Source organism: Camponotus floridanus, unplaced genomic scaffold (assembly GCF_003227725.1).
Source record: "Camponotus floridanus strain SB8 unplaced genomic scaffold, Cflo_v7.5 scaffold2, whole genome shotgun sequence".
NCBI lineage: Eukaryota > Metazoa > Arthropoda > Insecta > Hymenoptera > Formicidae > Camponotus > Camponotus floridanus.
Genome location: NW_020229325.1, coordinates 7,260,832 through 7,282,389, shown reverse-complemented (window position 1 = coordinate 7,282,389; position 21,558 = coordinate 7,260,832). Strand labels below are relative to the sequence as shown.

At 37.0% G+C, this 21,558-nt stretch overlaps 2 protein-coding genes across 12 annotated transcripts in view; one reads left to right on the top strand and one right to left on the bottom strand.

The window, feature by feature from the left end:
• Positions 1-869: 869 nt before the first annotated feature.
• LOC105249082 (zinc finger protein 271) lies at positions 870-17,094 on the top strand. 11 transcript variants are annotated; one of them, XM_011254283.3, is made up of 11 exons: positions 870-1,372; positions 2,518-2,623; positions 3,469-3,879; positions 4,466-4,992; positions 5,064-5,205; positions 5,300-5,632; positions 5,721-5,965; positions 6,191-6,456; positions 10,298-10,435; positions 12,317-12,702; positions 13,204-17,094. In XM_011254283.3, the coding sequence occupies exons 2-11, from the start codon at positions 2,573-2,575 to the stop codon at positions 13,678-13,680; spliced, it is 2,976 nt and encodes a 991-aa protein (XP_011252585.1). In that variant the 5' UTR covers positions 870-1,372; positions 2,518-2,572; the 3' UTR covers positions 13,681-17,094. The 11 variants fall into 11 exon arrangements, with proteins under 11 accessions (XP_011252585.1, XP_011252587.1, XP_011252579.1 ...); XM_011254285.3 differs by having other exon boundaries at positions 10,298-10,519; positions 12,485-12,702; XM_011254277.3 differs by having other exon boundaries at positions 871-1,372; positions 10,298-10,519.
• Positions 16,987-21,558, bottom strand: part of LOC105249084 (chitobiosyldiphosphodolichol beta-mannosyltransferase) — a 17,800-nt gene continuing 13,228 nt past the window's right edge. The window contains exons 8-14 of the mRNA XM_011254289.3: positions 20,200-20,323; positions 19,258-19,308; positions 19,100-19,174; positions 18,847-19,001; positions 18,197-18,303; positions 17,759-17,987; positions 16,987-17,493 (exon numbers count right to left, since the gene is read on the bottom strand). Coding sequence (XP_011252591.1) covers positions 17,330-17,493; positions 17,759-17,987; positions 18,197-18,303; positions 18,847-19,001; positions 19,100-19,174; positions 19,258-19,308; positions 20,200-20,323 — 905 coding nt within the window. The 3' untranslated portion in view covers positions 16,987-17,329. The remainder of the gene's footprint in view (positions 17,494-17,758; positions 17,988-18,196; positions 18,304-18,846; positions 19,002-19,099; positions 19,175-19,257; positions 19,309-20,199; positions 20,324-21,558) is intronic.

Sequence of the window (21,558 nt, the reverse complement as noted above, 5' to 3'; positions counted from 1 at the left end):
TATTGTCATTAATTCTTCAAACTGTCAAAATAGCAATTTATCACAACGATAACCGTAGATATGTATATAAATGGAAAAGAAGCAATAAATCGATGTATTCGAGTACTTATATTTTTTAATTTTCAAGTAAATTCATATTGGAGGAAAACAATGGATTTATCCTTAATATTTTTTCATGATAATATATAATGTTGATCATTCAAAATCTCATGGACTTCATTCCAAAATTTACTTTTTAAAATAGAATTATATTCGAGGACAAAAGAGACAAATTTCCTTGTCCGATGAATCGAACGCAAATTTAGTCCAAAAGATAAATTTTGAAACTATAGAAGCAACAAAGATGTCGCCATGTCGATGTCAAAGAGCGAAATTTCTAATTTCGAAAGATGTAGATAGATGTAGATGGCGCAAATGGATCAACGATCGCCCGCCTAACTGTTTTTATTCTTCTCTCTAATTTAATCAAATTATTTCAAAGTAATTGTTATAGAAATTCAAAATGTTAAGAAAAAAAAATGTCCATATGTATATACGTGATGCATATCATATACGTATCGTAAGACAGGCTATAGATGAAGGAAATTTTGGTTTGTTCCCGAGTGACGCATTCGTAATCGGGCGGTTTTCCCGCGAGCGGAAGTGGGCGAAACGCGCGCGCGATCGATGGCTGCGCGCGCAGCTCGAGCGCGGCGAAAAGGTCTCGTCGATGCGTTTCGGCGAGCGAATGCTCGCGAGCGGAGCGATATTTCGACGCGAGACGGGTCGAGGAATTAATTTTTCGATAGCCCCGGGTCGGCGGTGGAAAAAAAATTGGCCTCGCTCGGAGCGAGTCGGCGATGCCCCCGCGCGCGCGTAAGTTCCTGCGGGGTGGGCGAGGGGCCGCCATGACAGTCGTCGTATTTTCTGTCAACTGCGAGCACGTAGCGGCTTCGGGAGCGACGTTGTCGTGAAAATCTCGCGCGGCTCGGCGTCCGTCGCGATCGAAAGGGGCCGTCCCGCATCCCGGGCCTGTCGGGCTGGCCGTTGCGGCTGTCGAGGAGGCGGTGGGCGAGCGCGCGTGGCCATTATCGGCGATTTGTTTGTGGGCGTTGATGGCGAGGTGAGACGTCGGGAGGCGGCCTGTGCGGAGCACGGCGCGGCGCGGCGCTGTCGAGAGTACAAGGGAGAAAGAGAGAGAGAGAGAGGGAGAGAGCTGGCCTGTGCGGAGGTTCCCCCTCCGCCCTTCTCGCGCCTCCGTGTGTCGCGACGAGCGCGCGTCTCCCCCGTTCCGTCTGTACATGTGTGCGTGCGGCAAAAGAGGCGAGGAGGAGGCGGCCTCGGAGCCGACGGAGAACGAGATGCGAGAACCGCCGACGGCACCGTGCACCACGTGAGTTTCAATTTCTCTCGTCCTCTACCCCGCTCGAGGCGCGGAAAGTCGGGCGGAGGCGCGTTGCGTCGCGGCGCGGAGCGGCGCGCCGCACCGCGCGTCCGTATCCCCCTCGCCCCGAGTCCGCACGTCGTAGCGCGTCCATCTTGTCGAGCGAGCCCCTTGTCCCCTTGTCGCGCTCCGCGAAGCGAGGAGCGACCGGCCGACGACGCGCAACGACGACGACGACGACGACGACGACGACGCTTGCCGAGGACGCCCGGTGGCGGCGTCGTCGCCGCCGCCGTTGTCCTCGTCCTCCTCGTCCTCGACCGCCCGCTTCGCGGCCCCGCCGCGCCATTGAAAGGCCCCGTTCGTCCATTTCGCGCTTTCTACATTTTTCTCCCTTCTCTTTATTTCTTTCCTTTTCATTCATCTCTCCATCGCTCGCCCTCTCTCGACGAAATTTGAATCGACGGCGATTTTGAACGTCGCATCTCGTACCTCGATCGCGGCCGAAAGGGACGACGGACCTTTGTCGCGTCGCGTCGCGTCCACGTCGAGGATGACTCATCCCTTCCGGAAGGAGCGCACCGCGAGGTTAAAATGCGATGATCGACGCGGTGCTCCTCTTTCTCGCTCGTCATCGTCGTCGTCGTCGTCGTCACCGCATCGTCATCGTCGTCGTCGTCGCTCCCTTCCCCCCCTCTCTCTTTCTCCATCTCTCTCTCGCGCGCGCTCGCTCGTCCCGAGATTGTTTATGCGTACTCGACTCGGGCACGATTACGCGCACGATTCGCCGATCCCTGTCGCTTTCGTGGCACTTTTCGAGGTTAAGCGGACGGTAGCACGTTTCCCCTGACCGCGGATCGCGACGAGACCCTCGCTCCTTCGGACATACCCTCGAGCGCGAATCGGGCAAGATAATGCAATATGGTGCGCACTTTAATACGTTGCGAATCGATATCGCGCGATAAAAATCGTCAACGAATTCAATATGTTGGCCGTTGCGCGTTGCGTTATTTAATTAGCGCTAGTCTGTACGATTGTCTCCCCTCGATCTCGAATATCCTCGCGCGTGTTTATTACTCTCGAGCGACCCGTAGTCTATAAGCACTTTTTAACGTAATAACGCAAAGATTAATTTTACGTAATGCATTTTGCAGGATGAACAGTCAAATATGTCAGACACGTTTAATTAATATCCTTCAGTGAACGAAGATGAATAGTGAGCAGCATGCATTGCCAGCGACTACGCAGGCACAACAAGAGGTGAGGTACTTTCCGATCGAAACAGGCTATACACCAAACTACAAATGCGCAAATGACAATTACACGGATGCACTATGCTAATGTTAGATACGTTGAGACGTTTGTATAATGAGCCTTGTTCATTCGTCAATTTATTTAATTTTTCAATCCGCTTTGTAACAAGTTGTGCCTCGAGTTAGATTTACAATTTGATAAATATATATTTCAATGATTTAAAGCGCTTAGAATATGTATTGTTTGACGATAATTTATGCGGTATGTAATGTTTATATATATATATTTTACACACACATATATATATATATATATATATATATATATATATAAAATTTAATTTATATTTTATTCTTATTTTACTCGTATCAAGTTCCATTATCATACAGTTTCGCTTTGCACCTTTACCATCGTTTAGAATGTTGCAATTTGTAGTTTTTAGGTTAGGTAGAAATGCTTGTAGCGTATTGTCATAGGAGATTGCTTATGCTTGGATTTCTCTACTCTTGTAACTCTAACACTTTGCTTATCTTCGCATCATAGTCTATAATATCTTTATGTATCCAGTTTTAACAGGTTGCGTATACTTTTACGTAAGCTTGAAAATAGAGTAGCCGTTTACGATTGGTTGTATGGCTTGATAGAGCGTTCTCCTCTCTCAGTGTACACGCAGTGTTTAACACGGAAAACACCGACAGTCGCATTCTCTTCGATAACGAATATACCCATAGAATCATTTGTGTCGATGCACATGTATCAAAAGTGGCGCATTTGTCGATTGGTCTTCAGCCTGGTGCATGCCGCTGCATGCCCTATCAATGTTGTACAAATGTCTGAATGTATATCGGTAGGATGTAAATGCGGGTCAAAGTGGTCGCCCATCATACCCAGGTGGTTTGGCTACTGCGACCGCGAGTCTTGGCAATGTAGGGAGTACCCCCCATTCATCCACGGACCTGCGTGTAGGTACTGCCGTAGCGTTAGCCTCCTCGGTAGCTAAGTATTGGGTCCTCAATTTACACGGATTGCTTCCTGGAACGCTACCTCAGGTCTCGGTCTTTCATCCCCACCACAACTCCTCGCATAGGAGTGGTGGCAGTGGGGAGGCATCATCCTCCAAAGAGTCAGCCTCTTCATTGAATCAGGAAATGGCGTTGACTTCCAGCTCGCATCATCAACAACAATCTACAGCCGCGCATCATCATCATCAGCCATCGGTTAACAGCAGCAGCCATCACAGTTCTCTGCAATCGAATCCGCAGGTTTGTTAATGTGTAGTAGCACGTGTTTTGTGTAACGATTTTCAAATTTGGATGCGGCTTACTCTCATCCGAGCAGCAATTAGACTTATGCTTTTGCAGCAGTTACGATAACGCGCGCAATTTTTTATTGCGGAAATGCGTGCGAGTCGGCGCCATGCGTAGACGACAGCCGCTATAAAGGCGATATATACAAAAAGAGAAAGAAACTCGGCAAGTGCTCGACATTGGAATTTATAATATTCATTCAATTTTCAAGTTTTATTCTTCGCCGCTTTATTTTATCAAGAGTTTTATATTTTGTGCTTCGTCGGTCTTTGTACAAAAATCTATTCTCTAAATATCAATTATCACCCTATTTGTTACGCTGCACAGTCTTATATAGTGTACGCACTGATTAGATTTGTTAATTACTCGATACATTTTTATCACTGGCGCAGAATGCTCAAATATCGATAAAAGCTTCTACAATTATAATCCTGTACATAAGCTATTCGTTTAAAGTATTTATTTTTTTTTATTGTTAATAGCAAAAGCACGCATCGAATAACAATAATAATACATGTCGCGTGTGTATTTTGTTCGATAGATTCCCGTATCTCTTCCCGGCCTTAATTTAGACGGCGCGCATATACCGGCGAGCGTTAGTCACCTGCAGGTTGCGCATGCACAAATGCAACAACAAATGCAGGCACAAGCACAGCAGCAGCTGCACCAGCAGCAGCAACAGCAACAAGCGCAGCCGTCGCAGCAGCAACAGCAGCAGCAGTCCCATCATCAGATGCCAAATCATCAGAACGCCCAGAACAACGGACCGACGGGACACGGCCAAAACGCACAGCGAGACGACAACAAAGTCAAGGACGAGGGCGGTAGTTGCACCACCGAGCGCTGCAGCGACAATCAGGTTCACTGTCAAGTTCAATGCGATCTGCAATTACAACCTCCGCAAGATCTTCAACAGAGCTTGATGCAACAGCAGCAGCAGCAACAGCAGCAGCAGCAGTCGCAGATCGGGGTCAACATCAGCGGAAATTCCACCACCGAGGGCGGGAGTCAGAATAATTCCGAGAAGCCTGAGAAAGAAAAGGAATTGCGGCAACTGAATATGACTCAGTGCGTATAAAAAAAAGACATTGCATCTTTAATCGTCAATGTTCACATGAATAACAAGAATGTTGTTGTAGATTCCAAGTCCCTGACTTAAAGCCAGGAGGACACATGATGGATGTGAGAACGGCGGACGGATCGGTTGTGAAAATCAGCGCGGGAAACGAGCAAGATTTGGCGAAAACTCTCGGCGTCGAAATGGTACAAAATATGTACAAGGTGCGAAACGTTACGTATAATAGTTTTATCTCAATATTGTGTAAAAGTTGCAGCCCATTAAATATTCTTTTTCCCTCTTACTCGAACGGGTTAGGTAAACGTTGAAGATATTAATCAACTCTTGGCTTATCACGAAGTCTTTGGAAAGCTACAAAGTGAAATTGCGGCTGGAACAACTCTAGTGGGTAGCACTGTTCCCACGCAGACAGTTACCACGATACAAAATGGTACTCCAATCGTGCAGCAAGTCCCACTGAACAAATTTGATATAAAATCGAGCGATGGCGAGGCAACTCCCGGTCCAAGTGCATCGCCCGTATCAGTTGGCAGTCACGCTTGCGAGATATGCGGAAAGATCTTTCAGTTTCGTTATCAGCTTATCGTGCATCGCAGATATCATACCGAGAGGAAGCCGTTTACGTGTCAGGTACGCAAAACGTTGAAATTACGCATGCAGCAGCGATCTAGGCAAAATGCGGACATACAGATTAATATTAAATTTGTGACGATTTCAGGTATGCGGTAAAGCGTTCTCGAACGCAAACGATTTGACGCGTCACGGCAAGTGTCACTTGGGTGGATCCATGTTCACTTGCACAGTCTGCTTTCATGTTTTTGCGAACGCACCTTCGCTGGATCGCCATATGAAGAGACACGCCACCGACAAACCGTACAATTGTACAGTCTGTGGTAAGAGCTTTGCGCGCAAAGAGCATTTGGACAACCATACGAGATGTCACACTGGCGAAACACCTTACAGGTAAATTTCGTATAATTTCTCAAAATTCTCAAAATACTTAAAAAACCTAGTAGATGAATATAAAATGGCAAACCTGATGTGTTTAAATATAAAATATCAGAGATATATTTCCATTAGAAATTATTGTTTTTCTATTTATTCTTAATTATTCTTAATTATTCTTAATTTAATCTTAATTATTTCTGAAAATAGCAGAAAGAAAATTTTGACACGATTGTGTTGTAGGTGCCAATACTGTTCAAAGACATTTACCCGAAAAGAACACATGGTAAATCACGTTCGCAAACACACTGGTGAGACTCCACATCGATGTGATATTTGCAAGAAGAGCTTTACTCGCAAAGAACACTTTATGAACCATGTTATGTGGCACACAGGAGAAACCCCTCATCATTGCCAAGCCTGCGGCAAGAAGTATACGCGTAAAGAGCATCTCGCTAACCATATGCGCTCTCACACGAATGATACGCCGTTCCGTTGTGAAATATGCGGTAAGTGATGCAATCTTATATTTTATGTCTTTCTGCGTGAAATTTAAAAAAAAACGCAAACAATTTGTCTAGGAAATCATTTTCTCAGGTGAAAAAGAAAAAAAGACATATTTTTAATGTGAAATCTATACATAACGAAACAAAATGACTACGGTATTTATAATGGGACGATTCCAGAAACTTTCTAAATTTACACAATTATCTTTTTATAAATTTTTCTGCGCGTTCAATTTTTACAAAGAGAAGAAAAATTGGCATATGTTTAGCAAATCTCTAAAGATAAACAGGTCAATACGAGCTTATAAGGGCAGATATCTATACAATGATACTCAAATCTCATCTAACAATAGTACTAAAAATGACAAAATATATAGTCCTTTATTCTTTTAGTTTTATGCAATTGAAATACAGGTATCATTAATCGTCACATTTATATCTCTGAAGAGGACGCAAGCAAAAATTCTATTTTTAATATTATTGGAGAATATATCATCGCATAAAAATCTTATTAGCTCAAATTGACTTGTTTTTTAATTTAAGTTTATCAATATCTTAATTCTCATTTTTCATAGGAAATCAAATCATCTCAATTAAGATGTTTTTGACGTAATATCAGCAATTTATAACATTAATATGATTTTAAAAAATTATTTTATTACGAATCACATAAAGAACATGTAGCGATAATCAATTATTATCGGATAAAATCATTTAATAAAATATTAAATATTTTATTAAATAATTTTATCACAGGATGGAGAAAGAAATAAGATTAATGCAGATTTAGGGAAATTTGAAGCATTAATAAGGTAAGTAAAATATTATATTTAATTATATACGATTTATTTAATTATACATATCAATTTCAATCAATTTAAATAATTACAAAGTTTTGTATCCCTCTCTTAATGTGAAAAGTATTTATTATTTTCATTTTAAACACGACATCTCTAATTTCGTGTCTGGAAATATACATTAAAAATTTAATCAAATATGAATTATTTCAAGAAATTACTAAAGTCACAAGAAAGCAATTATTGTCAATTTTATCTTAAATTTTTAAGAATTTTGTCTTAATATAAAATTTTTATTAGAATTTATCTATATTTTTTGGCTAATTTTGAGATATTAGTCAAATTTGCAATTATAAATTTCGATTGTTAAAATCTGTTATTTTAATATATTGAATATTTTATTAAAATTGAAGTATTATTTACGATTAAATACGACTAAGATGAAAAATAAATAATTTATAATCTAACTTTAATTTCTAAAATCAAATTTTCAATTTTTAAAAACTAAACTAAAACTAATTTAATTTTAATATAACAAATATGCCTAGTAATATCTGTAACTATCTTATGTAGATATAAAAAATAAGCGCTTTTTAATTTATATAGATGTAGATTAGTATTTTATTTGCATTAATATAAATTTTATAAAGAATACAGTGTGTACAATTTTTCAGAGAACGCATTGTAAGCTTCAAATTGTATATAGCTATTTTTTATTGCCACATATTCTCCCTAATTTACTCTAAACTGAATGCCTAAATTATTTTTTTTAAATATATTAAGGGAAAGAGAGTTTCGTTTATAGAGAAGTACAAATATCTCATGAGATAAACGTATTCATGCGATTTAAAAGAAAGCGAGTAATTAAATTGTTGTTAACATATCTATTATTCACTATTAGTTTAATAAATTTTATGCATTTGCAAAGTTATCAATTCATCTTCATTAAAAAATTCAAAATTTTCAATAATTTTTTATAATTGATAAAATCGTGAAGGAGAAAGCAATCATAATTTAATAGCATGATAAACATATGTAATATCACTTTATACAGTGTCATAATTTTGAGTAGGCGCTATACAAATTTTTCTTATTTATGAAAACGGCACAATTTCAACAGGATAATTATATAATTATATCGATGAAGATTGTCGGGAGAACGTTGCATCTCTCTGAAACGAATCTCTCTCAAGCCCCGCAATTTCAGAGAGATAAAAAAAAAACAGGGTATTGAAAAAAAATATACGCGCCACGCGTAGACGCGGGGATCGATGGGATTTGACACGCACGGGGGGGAAGTCTCTCCGTCTCGAGTCGTGCGCAATTTGACGCGGAGTTACGTCGAACGCGCTGTACGCAAGTCGCGGCCTCGGAGCCGCACCGGCTTATATACACGGCGCGGTGAAATAAAATTCGCGAGAATTGATCGCGCATCGCGAGTAGCCGTCCCACCACCCTCGTTCGCTCTTTCTCGCCCCCCTCTCTTCTTCCCTCCCCCTCCCGGCCCCTCTCCCCCTCGCTCGGTTGGCTGCTCCGAACTCGCGGGTCGCGCGCATTCCTTCGCGGAGGCAAAGGGGCGCCCCTTCGAGAATCGTGATCGTGTCGGTGCGCTTGCCCTCGTCCACCCACCCACCCCCGCCTGCCGCCCTCCCATCCGACGACGGCGGCGGCGACGACGACGGGGAACCCCTTTCTTTCTTCTTCAGTCCTCGGAAATCGCGCGGGTCTGCTGCCGCCGGCCGGCTCTCTATAAAGGGTCCTTTATTTCTCATCCAACATTTGGCCGTGAACTGTAATGGCATGACTTGCTATTTCGTAAATTTAAGCGGTTCGTATAACGTTCTTTCGCCTTATCCTTGGCTCGCTCGCTTTGCCTGCTTGCTCGCGTACGTCGCGTCTTGCGATGTATTCGCGCTTTGCCATTTTTACGTCGACGATAGTTTAGTCGAAATTAATTCCGCGACGTAGACTGCTTTCTTCGCGCTTCTTGCTTCCGGCGATCAAGGTGCCGATCCCCTTGGCCGCCAAGGGCCTCGACTCTTTGCGGGTCGAGTGGAATGAACTTACTTGACGTTATCGCGTCGTTAACAATGCCATTTTGTTATTTTGAATATGATTGTAGCAATGTTGGCGAGGGTTTCGTATCGGTAATTTATAATCGTTGCTACTGCGAGTTGAGTGATTGGCGCTGCAGCAAAATTCATCGATCTTGTTTGCACGCCACCCGAGTATTGTAACGAGGCCGATATTTGGGTACAAGTGCGCTCTCAAAATTGACTTTGTGTAAATCGTCAGTCGCGCGTCGACAGGAAGCAATTAGACGGCTCGACAATTACATTTTCGCCAACTTTGTTACGCGATCGCGAGCGAATGTAAGTGTAAAAGTCGCGGCTGCTACAAAGTGGGAAATTCGAAATTTTGTATTTTTACTCGATAGGGCTGCAAGCATGCGCGTCGATCTTTACATGTCACGTGATAAGTGTATACATACAAGCGCACGTTGACTGCGTCAAATGTCAATTTTTGGAAAAAATTTCTACAGATATTGTAGATTTTACTCAATTTCCTTTTTAATATTCTCAAGAAAGTTTCTTAAGAAAATTGTATTGATGAGAATATGCAAAGTTAAAAAAATTTTTGACGAATTAATTACTATCGACAAATTGAAATTTGATTAGATTAACCGCTTAATAAGCGGTCGACAATCTCTTTTCCGTGCATCATTTCTTGTAGGTTCGTATTATGAAATTAATCAACCTGTTAAATTGATTATAATTTATTCAATCAATTTACAAGTTGATAGACGTATGATTTTAGCGCTTGTTAGAGCGTAAAAAGAAGGGAGACACAAAGTTTGTTTTCGCATAAATTGTAACGATCAGTAATGATTGGTAATGACAGGAACATGATTCGTGTCTAACAATAATACGTGTATTTGGAATCGTCCCATGTTTTATACGCATTTATCTGTGCCATTTGGCAAATGCAATCTAATGAAACGTGCCTGTTTTCGGGTTTTTTTTCTGTTTTTTACTGCCACTATACAGGTAAGTCGTTTACGAGGAAGGAGCATTTCACGAACCACATAATGTGGCACACGGGTGAGACGCCGCACCGCTGCGACTTCTGCTCGAAGACGTTCACGCGAAAGGAGCATCTCCTGAACCACGTTCGCCAGCACACGGGTGAGTCTCCACACCGATGCGGCTTCTGCTCCAAATCGTTCACCAGAAAGGAACACCTTGTTAACCACATTCGCCAACACACAGGTGAGAGCGGTTGGCAGATGTTCACTTCACGGGCAACCGATATAATCGTTATCTCTATTAAGAGTAGTTGTATTATCGTGACCTATTTATGTACATATATTGAAAGAGAAAGAGATCAGTATTTTTTTCTTTTTTTCTCTTTTTTTTTTTGTTTCTTTTTTTTTAGAATTAAGAGATTCATTAGGGACTGCGAGGGTCGCCTCGTGCGTGACATCACATTTAGGTGATGCGATCGAACACGAGTCGAGACACTCGTCTCTCCATATGCTTCCGGTTTCACACATCTGGCTTACATACGGGCTATTTCACTTCTACTGGATTCACGGATCTTGAAAACGAAATCGTCGACGACTATGGAATCGATATTTTCTTAACGAAAATTGAATAATCGCAATACGTTATAAATGAAACATTTTTCAAACGAAACGTTGCGTTGTGAAAAGAAATTCTTCTAAATTCTTCTTCTTAAAATTAAACAAAAAATAAAATTCTTATTTAGCTTTGTAAGGTTTATATCGCGAAAAACTTTTTTTATATAATTGATATTTTTAATCGATCATAACTCAAAATATTGTACATTTTAAAAATGTAGTCTGTCTCTATTTAAGAGACTCTAGGATTAATGATTGATCTGCTAGAATTGAAATATCCTGTATATGTGTGTGTGATGCATTTAGCCGAGGATCAGACATTTGCATGAGATTTGATTTAGACGGGGTCGTCATAAAGTTTCACCACAAGTTTACTCTCATTCAGTCGCTCTCATCGTACGTATCTCTTAATGTGTACACTATCGCGCATCTAACTCGATCTGATCATCGCAAAAAAAAAATCTCCCATCATCATTAAATTCCCAAGAACATTTGCTGCTGTTCTGCCTAATACACCGCTCTCATGTCATACCTTTTATTAACAGCGTTCCACACAAAAATTCCTTGCATTTATAAGTGTTCATAGCTCTCGTTTGCATCCTCATTAAAATTGTCAGTCAAATTTTGCATTTCACATGTCGGAGACTTGTAAATAACGCTACTGTTCCTAAAAACTTCATTTTATTGTCGTTGATGGCACAAGTCTCTGAGCTCAGTTTTAATTTCAACGCTGATACAGAGTATTGTGATAGATTAGATACGAGATTCTCGCGAAAGAAATTAATACTTATTTGCTTCATAATCGCGAGATAGAAAGTTTCATGCTTAAAGTATAATAGTAGTGTAATAGCATTTTAGTATCTGATATATATGTATATGTAAAGTTAAAATATATATCGGATTACTATAATCTATTGCTGTACAAGCTGACTTTCCTTTGATGTAACGTACGGATACGGCAATATCGAATATATCTGTAGTACAGCACTTTTTACGCATGCGGATATTTTTTTCGAATGACGCTGAATAATCAATAATAATTTCTTGCAGTATCAGGCAAAAATCTTAAAACAAATTAAATCTATCTACACTAGACTATTAAAGACTGACATTGTTATATAATATATTAAATCCCATAGAAAAAGAGATGTAGGATCAACTTATTGATTGGTCTTTTATATAAAATTGCCTACATGTTTCAACTTGAAGTTAGTTTTACTACAAGTATATATTTGTAATTTTTGGATATCGAAAGAGAGAAAATAAATACGTCAGGATTTATTTCATTCGATATTATGCCTTCTCTATGCGTTGCGTCAGGCAAAACTCGCCTTGTGCAGGACAACTCCACTGAGTTCTGAATGACGAAAAACGTTTCCTTTTTTTTCTCTCAAACGTTGCGAATTCGCTTGTAAAATATGTACAGGGGAGACGCCCTTCCGCTGTTCATACTGTCCGAAAGCATTTACGCGGAAGGATCACCTGGTGAACCACGTCAGGCAGCACACGGGTGAGTCACCGCACAAGTGCCAGTATTGCACCAAATCCTTCACGCGGAAGGAACATTTGACCAATCACGTGCGTCAACATACAGGCGAATCGCCACACCGATGCCACTTCTGCTCCAAATCATTTACTCGTAAGGAGCATTTGACGAATCATGTGCGCATCCACACTGGCGAATCTCCACATAGGTGTGAGTTCTGCCAGAGGACGTTCACTAGGAAAGAACACCTAAATAATCATCTCCGTCAACATACCGGAGATTCCTCACATTGTTGCAACGTGTGCTCCAAACCATTCACAAGAAAGGTACGTTGGCTGTGAAGCTTTATAACGACACACTTGAAATATTTAATATTAATAATTAAAAGATAAATCTAAAGTACTGACAATTTCAATTTCTCAAATCATCTAATACTATTTTATATATTTCTCAAAAATTTGTAAAATATGACTCAAATTTCTCTGTACAACATCAGCAATGTGTATAAAATTTTAAATGATTAGCGAAATTTCATTTAATCCTTTAGCTATGAAATGTGAAAATGCCTTTTATTCTGTTTGCACATTCATCATTTCCATTTTATTGATTGAGCCACAAGATAATAATAATATTATAAATAATATATCGTGCGATAATATAATACGCATCATAAACAAGAACAAATATTTGAATTAAACTTTTGTCTAATTTTACTATTTTTAATTTTAACATATAAACATTGCTTTATAGCTAAAGTTTAGTTGGATCTCTATTTGCGTAAATATAATGATCGATAATTCTTCACGTCTTTTAATTTTCCATTGCAGGAGCATCTCGTGAATCATATGCGTTGCCATACCGGTGAACGTCCATTTGTGTGCACGGAATGTGGCAAGAGTTTCCCATTGAAGGGCAATCTTCTCTTCCATATGCGCTCGCACAACAAGGGCAGCAACGCCGAGAGGCCGTTCCGCTGCGATCTGTGTCCCAAAGATTTCATGTGCAAAGGACACTTGGTCTCGCACCGACGCTCGCACTCTGATGAGCGGCCGCACAGTTGCCCAGACTGCGGCAAGACCTTCGTCGAGAAGGGCAATATGCTGCGACACTTGCGCAAGCACGCGGCCGAAGGACCGCCGACACAGGTTAGCACGCCGTCGGCGATACCGCAAACCGGCGTTCTGCCGATTCCAGCGGCAGCGGCGGTCCTGGTGGGACACCCATTAGCGCCACCGGCGCCTCCTGTCGTCCCGCAACACACGGTGGTAGTGCCGACACCGCCCGGCGTATTGGCATCGTACTAGATCATGATCCAGATAAGGAAGATGGAGATGACAAATCCTAAAAATGCTATAGAAGCTTGGAGGATTCCTCCGAGGATGAGATAAGACAAAGAGAGCAAGAAGAATAGAGAGAAATAGAAAGGAAAGAGAAAGCCATCCGAGAGAAGGCGTCTGATATATGCTGTGTGTATACTTAATATATACGATTGTGTCCAAGAAGTGTGAAGATTGTGCGCCGCTATTCGTTGTTTCTTTGAGGAAACTTGAATTGCAGTGAGGTTATTATTTAATATATGGGATTATTAACATACGCCATATATTTGAATTATCATGTGTTTCGCGTGCTGCGCAATCCATCTGCGATTCTGCAACAGTTTATATATACCATTTTCATTTTCTAAATTTGCAGTGAACTTTCTTCGGGACGATATAAAGCGATCGTTCGTGATATGCGCATAAAAGATCATATATTGGAACATTAACGCTCGATTGCTAAGACTTGCGACAATGGCGGTGTATTATCCAAAGTTTTTGGTTTTGTTTTCGTTTATATGCTTATATGTACTTGATAAGTATATGTCGTTTGTGGTAAACGAATGTGTATTCGTTTCAAATTTGTGCAAAAGGAACATCAGAGTATGTCGGAACTTTGCGACTATGTGATGTAATAATTATAAACATGTAATAGTTCTTCTTCGTTAATATTGTACTTTAGTAATCTTCCGTAATGTTAAAGAAAAAAAAGGCACTAATTATATAATGTCAACGGCGATTGTCTCGGATTATTACGTTCGCATGTTATTTTCATATGAAAGAAGAATGTATCCGTATGAATTCGCCAATTATAGTAAAGTTTTCGGGAATCGTGATGGCACGTATACCATCGCAAAGTACCATCAGGAAAGATACATTCGCGAATAACGAATAACAATTTTGAAAAAATATGTATTGTATATAAATATATATGTATATAGGCATTAGCATATATAATATATATTATATATGCTAATATATTGATATTAGCATATATAATACTTTTCTATATAACAGCATATATAATATATACTAATACTACACACATATACTAATAATATATATTATTAATATTTTTTCTGTGAAAACATATGTTGTGATAAATCGTTTTTTTACAAATACGTTTTATCCAACACTGGTATACAGGTAATTTTTTAATATCAAAAAAAATGAATGAAATTTAATTTTAAATGATAAAATTGTAATTTTGTCTATGATTACTCTTTGCACATTAATTATTAATTTTACATAATTTTCCATATGAAAGTTTATCATTAGGATTACTAGTTTGATGATAATTGCGCGGTTTCATTGGATCCAAAATGTTTCATGATAAATTAAAGTGGGTCCGACATTTGCAAATGCAGAGAGATATCGTACTTTTATATAAAAGAGATCGTTGATAAAAAGAAGCGGATATGGATTGACAAGTAAATTATTTTTATCAATAATCAATCACAAATGTATAGCAATTTTGTTTTCTAATTTTCAAACATTGAAATATTTATGTTAAATTTTCACGATAAATAATGTGAAATTATTTCTTTCAAATATTTCTATAATTTTCAGCTGATGTTTAATATCCTATTATAGTAGATCTCGCAGTCAAAGTGAAATCGTAATATTTGGAAGTAAAATAGCCGAAGGTCCGAACTTCAATTAATAAAATTTTCTTTTATATCGACGTGAAAGTACGATAAAGGAATATTCGTGCGTTCAATCGTTTGACTTAGGCGTCGTTATGATTCTTAGTCTTAGTTATTACGATCGAGTGCAATATGATTCAGTCGTACATTTTGTTTAGGAAAACAAAGATTCGACAAACGGACACCACTGATATCCGATCTTGAATATGTTGAAGGCAAACCGATAAATTGAATTCGCGCTTTATTGAGAACAATTTTTGTTCCCTTTTCTTTTTTTAAGTATTTGTTACTAAATCTAATTAACAATTAATTATATATTTCCTTTTGTATCATCTATCATAAAAAGAGAGAGACACTGTAGCGATCATCCTGTAAGGCCATGTATTTCGTATTACCGTTAAGATTAAAGTAAAAAAGAGATAAATAAGAGCGTGACAGCGTGGCGTATTTGTGATCGCGCATGTATACAATATCGAGTATCTAAAACTTGAGTTCTACACGAGAGCGATTTAAGAAAAAAAAAAGAAGATAAAATTACAACCAATCGTCGCGCCGTCGCGTTTGCATTAAATATATAATTATGTATAATATTAGTATAATAAAACTATATCAAATAGGCATTATATATACAAAGGACGACAAATTTATTAATGCGCGTTTGTACGTCACATGCGGTCCGCGCGTGCGACGAAAGTTGTTCGCAACTCGGTAGAAATCTAGATATAAATATATATATATTATATATATATAATAAATATACATATATATATATATATTAAGTATATTGAAACAGTTAGATATCTCATGTACTATTTAAAATAACGAAACAGTGAAAACTTGAATGTATTGCAGGGTCACCTTATACCGTGAAATATCGTGGGAAATTTACCTACTATGAGTAGATCTTTGTTATATTCTCGGGAAAAATAAAAAAAAAGAGAGAGCGAAATAAATTAAGGCGATAGATATGTGGGCCATCGTGAACTTACACGGGGACAAATATATATGTATAATATATATATTGCTCATAATGCTTATATACATTATGTATATATACTGTGTAACATATGTAAGTGAAGTAATCGTCGAGGAAAAAAACGACCAGATTCATCCTTTTCCTCGGAGAAAGGGGGAGAGAACATACTTCCGACAAAGTGGCACACACGCGTGTAAAGAGAGAATGAAAAAAAAAAAAGAAAAAGCGATTCCTCTGCAAATGACCTTTGCATCTTTGCGCGACACATTGCTAAGAATATGTAACAAGGAATAAATAGAAATAATGTTTATATGAATTATTATGATTATTAATAATGATACTATCATACGTTACGAGGGTAAAAACTAAGAGTTGATTCATGCTTTTAAGAGATTTAGTTTCGTGCTTGTTTAAAAATAAAGATGAAGATAATGGCAAGCAGTCAGATCCGTGCGTTCCGTGCGTTGTGAGTCGAAGCGAATTGTATGCGTCGATGTAAAGACGATGTTTCGGACACCATCATCGTCATTGTTGTTCATCGCTATGTTACGTTGCATCTAAAATTGCGCAGGGCATCGTGCATCATTCATCTAACATACTAAGCATTTAGGCGGTCTGCGCTTCGGCTCAGAGCGAAAAAAAACGTGGTGAGGGAAAAAAAGATTCAAAATATGATTATTTACTTTAGATAGAACGAAAATATGTATAGAATTTTATTATGCACCATTGTAATATTATGTATCCCAGTTGTGACACAATATACACTGGTGTTATGTTAAATGTGGAAATTGCGCGTACCAATCTTCTTTTGTTTGTGTGCTCCCCAGTGCCGTCATATTACTACACACATACACAAATCATAATCGTATTTGTCAAAATTAACAAATAATCAACAAATCTTTCAATTTTCAATGTAGATGAGAATTTAACAAATGTGTTTACAAAATTATATTTGTACATGGATAAAGAGCGACGTATGTTTTTTCTATCTTCAAAATAAAACTTGTTCCAAGTTTTACACATTGTTGTCTATAATAAGATCGTCACGATCACTTATTTTAAACATATAACACTGTTGAAAAGTAGAATTTTGCAGGGCTGTGTAAGTAACAGGATAGTTATAGATTAGACTTTCCTTCGCTTCTTGTTCTGTCGCAAACTCGTGCAAATTTTTGCGAGCTGTAAAAAAAATCCATTTCATTCCAAATACAAAAATCGGCAAAAACATTCAAATACAATAATTACTTATGATTGTTATTGAAAATCTACAATTTCACACATAATATTAAGGATAAAAAAAGTACACCTAAATATGAGTTAAGATAAAGCTAGCTTAAATAATGTAGTATCACATTCTGTGCTCTTGAAAAGTGCAAAAAAGCGTTGAAAACTTTTCAATGTAATGCAAAATATTTGAATTTATTTGTTTGATATTGTTATTTACCTTCGTTGACGAAAAAATTGGCGAAATATTGAGCAGCTAAAGTGGCGTTACGTCCGTGAGGAATATTTTTTCCAGTCACCCATTCGTAGAGATTCTTTTCCGGATGAAATTGTACTCCGTAGAATGGGTAGCGTTTATGTTCCAATGTTGAAATGAATTCTAAACCTTTTTTATCATGATTCAAGGACAATACACGAAACTCATCGATTAATTGAACGCGGCTTAAATCCTAAAATAGAAAACGGAATATATGCATAATTTAATATTGTCATATTTTGTATACATCATTCTATATAATTTTATAATTTTCTCTACATAATATCATTCTATATAAATTTTCGTGTAACATTTTCTCTATTTTGACATCTTCGTTATACATTACAACTACTCTAAATTTACATTTGCTTGCTAATAATTTCTTGAAAAAGAGACACTTGCCTCCTTCGTAACGCAATACTGATGAAAATTTGCCGTGACATTTTCTTCATCTAAAATCTTCAGAATATCTGGTGGGACCTGCTTAAATAAATTGGCTTCTCTAAAGTCTAAAAGAAATTACATTCTTTTCAAAAAAAAACTTGTAATGAAGAAATCAGAGTATAGTCTTAAAATTTATAAATCATTTAGAAATAGAATGTTTTTTTTCGGAATATTTATAGAAAATATGCGCAAAAAATGATTTTGACAATAATTGGTTGTATTTAGTAAAAAAATATATAATTTGTATTTTCTTATAAATATATTTTGAAAAAATTTATCTAAATTATGTGATAAATTAAGATTATCGGAATCGATCTCGTAGCCATCACGTTAATATTAAAATATGACGGTTATTAAATGTAATCTAGATATAATTTAGATGTATTGGATAAAAATAGTTGAAATGATAAAAAAATCTACTCAGTGAGAGAAATACCGATCGAAAATACATCTTACAATTAGACGCATGTATAAACATCTAACATATACATCTTTTCGTCATCTATCATTTTTCACCGAAAAAATATAAAAGAAGAATATAAAAATACTAGAAGAATATAAAAAACTTATATTGAATAATAATAAATAAATTTTAAAAAAATATTTACCATGCGTGAACTCTAGTGGAAGAGGCTGATTTTGACTGGAACATGCTGTCCTATGTTCGACGCAATTCGCTGCGACGTATGTTAATAGCTCGAAACCAAGACAGATACCAAGGATGGGGAAGTATTCACCTCTGTCATTGATTTTCTTTGCGATCCTATTTAACGAAAAGATATAAATATACATAAATATATTTTTAAGCTTTTGTTTTTAATACATTACATTGACATTGTTATTTATTTTTTATTGTTTAACCTGTAAATCGCGGCACCTGCATCGGCATATCCTTCTTTCTGAAAAAAATATGTTGCACCTCCTGGCCATAAAACTCTATAAAAATATCGAATTTGAGCATTATGAGTGTACCTAGTGAAATGTTTTAATAATAAAATATGTAACAGTCCTTTACATACCCGTTGATTTTATTTAAGATATCTTCGTAATACGAGTCATTCCTGCCAATCCTACATGAAATTGTGCATAATCCGTGGATTAATAAATCTGAGATATGTATAATATCTATTTACTAACATATAATATTCAAGACACTTAAGCTTTATCCATTATTTTTATACATGTTTAATTGTTTATAAGTATAAGAACGACTTTAATTGTTTCTATGTAAGCAAGCACCAAAGGAAACAAAAATAGTACTATTATAGTATAAGTGTTAAATAAATACATGGTCGCCCAAAATAAACTTAGCGAATCATTATCTAAGCACATTTTTAGCAGAAATATCGAGGAAAAATATTTGTCGCTGATTTTTAACATATAATATTAAATATATTTTTATATCAATTCTCAATTTACACAATTCTCTTCGAGTAAATTTATTTAGAATTAAAAGAATATAAAAGAATATAATTTTATATCTACCTCTAATAACTTTCTACAGCTTAATTTATAAAAAGACACATTTATTTACAATTCTTTGCAATGTAAAAATTGTTTCTTCTAATTTTATCAAGAAAAAAAATTAACTTTAAATTGTGTCACTGTACCTAAAGGATTTGCAATATTTTACAGTTCTCCTATATTTCTTTTACAATATTTCAGAATATAAAATGTTTATTTAACTGTTAATTTATAAGATTAAAAAAATATCTTTTCACAAGATTTAGTGTCGATTGAAAAAATTTGTTTCCAATGGTATTTTAATTTGGTAATTAATGATTTTTACATTCTATTCTGATAAGTAAAATTCTAATAAGAACAATTAATTTCAATTCAATTATAAGAAATAAAAAATAAACAGATAAATGTAACCTGAGTAATCTAACCTGAGTAATCTAATCTGAAATATTTAATAAATAAAACAAAGAAATGTAATTTAATATAAAGATGAAAATTACCAAATTGGGATGGGCCGAGCACCAGCACCTTCAACGAATTTTACATACGATGCTGCAATGTAACTGTGATATTGATCCGGATACTCTTTGTTTAAATTATAATCTATTTCCTGCGTCAGAATACCTTGAAAAAAGCAGTTATTCACAAATTAAATCTTTAAGATACATAGGCTAATTCAAAAGAATCGCCAAGATTTGGAAAAAAGGAAAATAAAAAATCTATTCACATACGTGCACGTGTACGTTGTGTTATTGTACGTGTACGTTATGTTATCACTAAAAGATTTCATGTAAAACAATAATTACTTTTAATTATTTAATTAAGATTATGTACAAATGTGCATTTCATGTGTACATGTATACATATACATTTATCAATGTGTGTGTATATATATATGTATGTATAAAATAATTATCAATACGCGCTAAAAAATAAGTAATTTATTATTTTAAATTTAAATGTTCTTTAAAGAAAATTGCATTTTAAATAATTACATATATATATATATATTGTTACGCGCGCGCCCGAGTCGTCACGGCCCTGCCGTTGTCTGGATCCCGTCGGCAAGAAGATTATTTACAAACAACGACTGTCAGCTGAGTTCGGTTCCAGCTGTCTGGCTGCGCGGACGCGAATTTGTACCGAGCCGCTAATTTGTGCGTTGAATCGTTTTGAGTTAACGTTTGTGTTGCCCTGTGTTGGGAATTAAAGCTTTTAGTTCTTTAAAAGTGTTTATTTATTTCGCGCAACTCGCGAGCGGCCGATCTTTCCGTGCGCGACTTCGATAATAATCGAAGTCCTCGCCGCGGGCGCAACAATATATTGTTATCTCCTATATATTATATCCTATACAGGGTGTCCCGACTCATAATCAATTTTTCAAAGACAGATTCCTTGAGTTGAGTTTTAATTTAAGGCTTAATTGCAAAGATATATGATGCCAAAAATCAGGAACATGCAAAAAATGATGGCCTTCATCGACATTTTTGCTGAGGAAAAATGATCCCAGAAATCTGTCTTTGAAAGATTGATTATGAGTTTTGGGACACCCTGTATATTATCTCCTATATATATATTTATTTATTTATTTATTTATTTATTTATATATAAAATGTATATGATATTGTTGCGTCCGCGGCGAGGATCTCGATATATCGAACGCGCGCGCGACACAACTCTTTCAGGATCGTAACGATTCGGGCGCGTAACAATATTTATATACATATAATATATATGACGTTAACAATACTAAAATTAATTAAGGCATATGTTTTTATTAAATGGTATTAAAACAAGTTCAAATTTATATATCATATACTTATCTCCTTATATAACTTAAAGAAATGATTGCGCATTTT

Excerpts from the sequence above, each read along its gene's own strand:
- LOC105249082 (XM_011254277.3), top strand. The coding sequence starts at position 2,573 with ATGAATAGTGAGCAGCATGCATTGCCAGCGACTACGCAGGCACAACAA. Across the intron at positions 3,880-4,465 it reads CTCTGCAATCGAATCCGCAG|ATTCCCGTATCTCTTCCCGG; the intron begins GTTTGTTAATGT and ends TTTGTTCGATAG. Across the intron at positions 5,206-5,299 it reads TGGTACAAAATATGTACAAG|GTAAACGTTGAAGATATTAA; the intron begins GTGCGAAACGTT and ends CGAACGGGTTAG.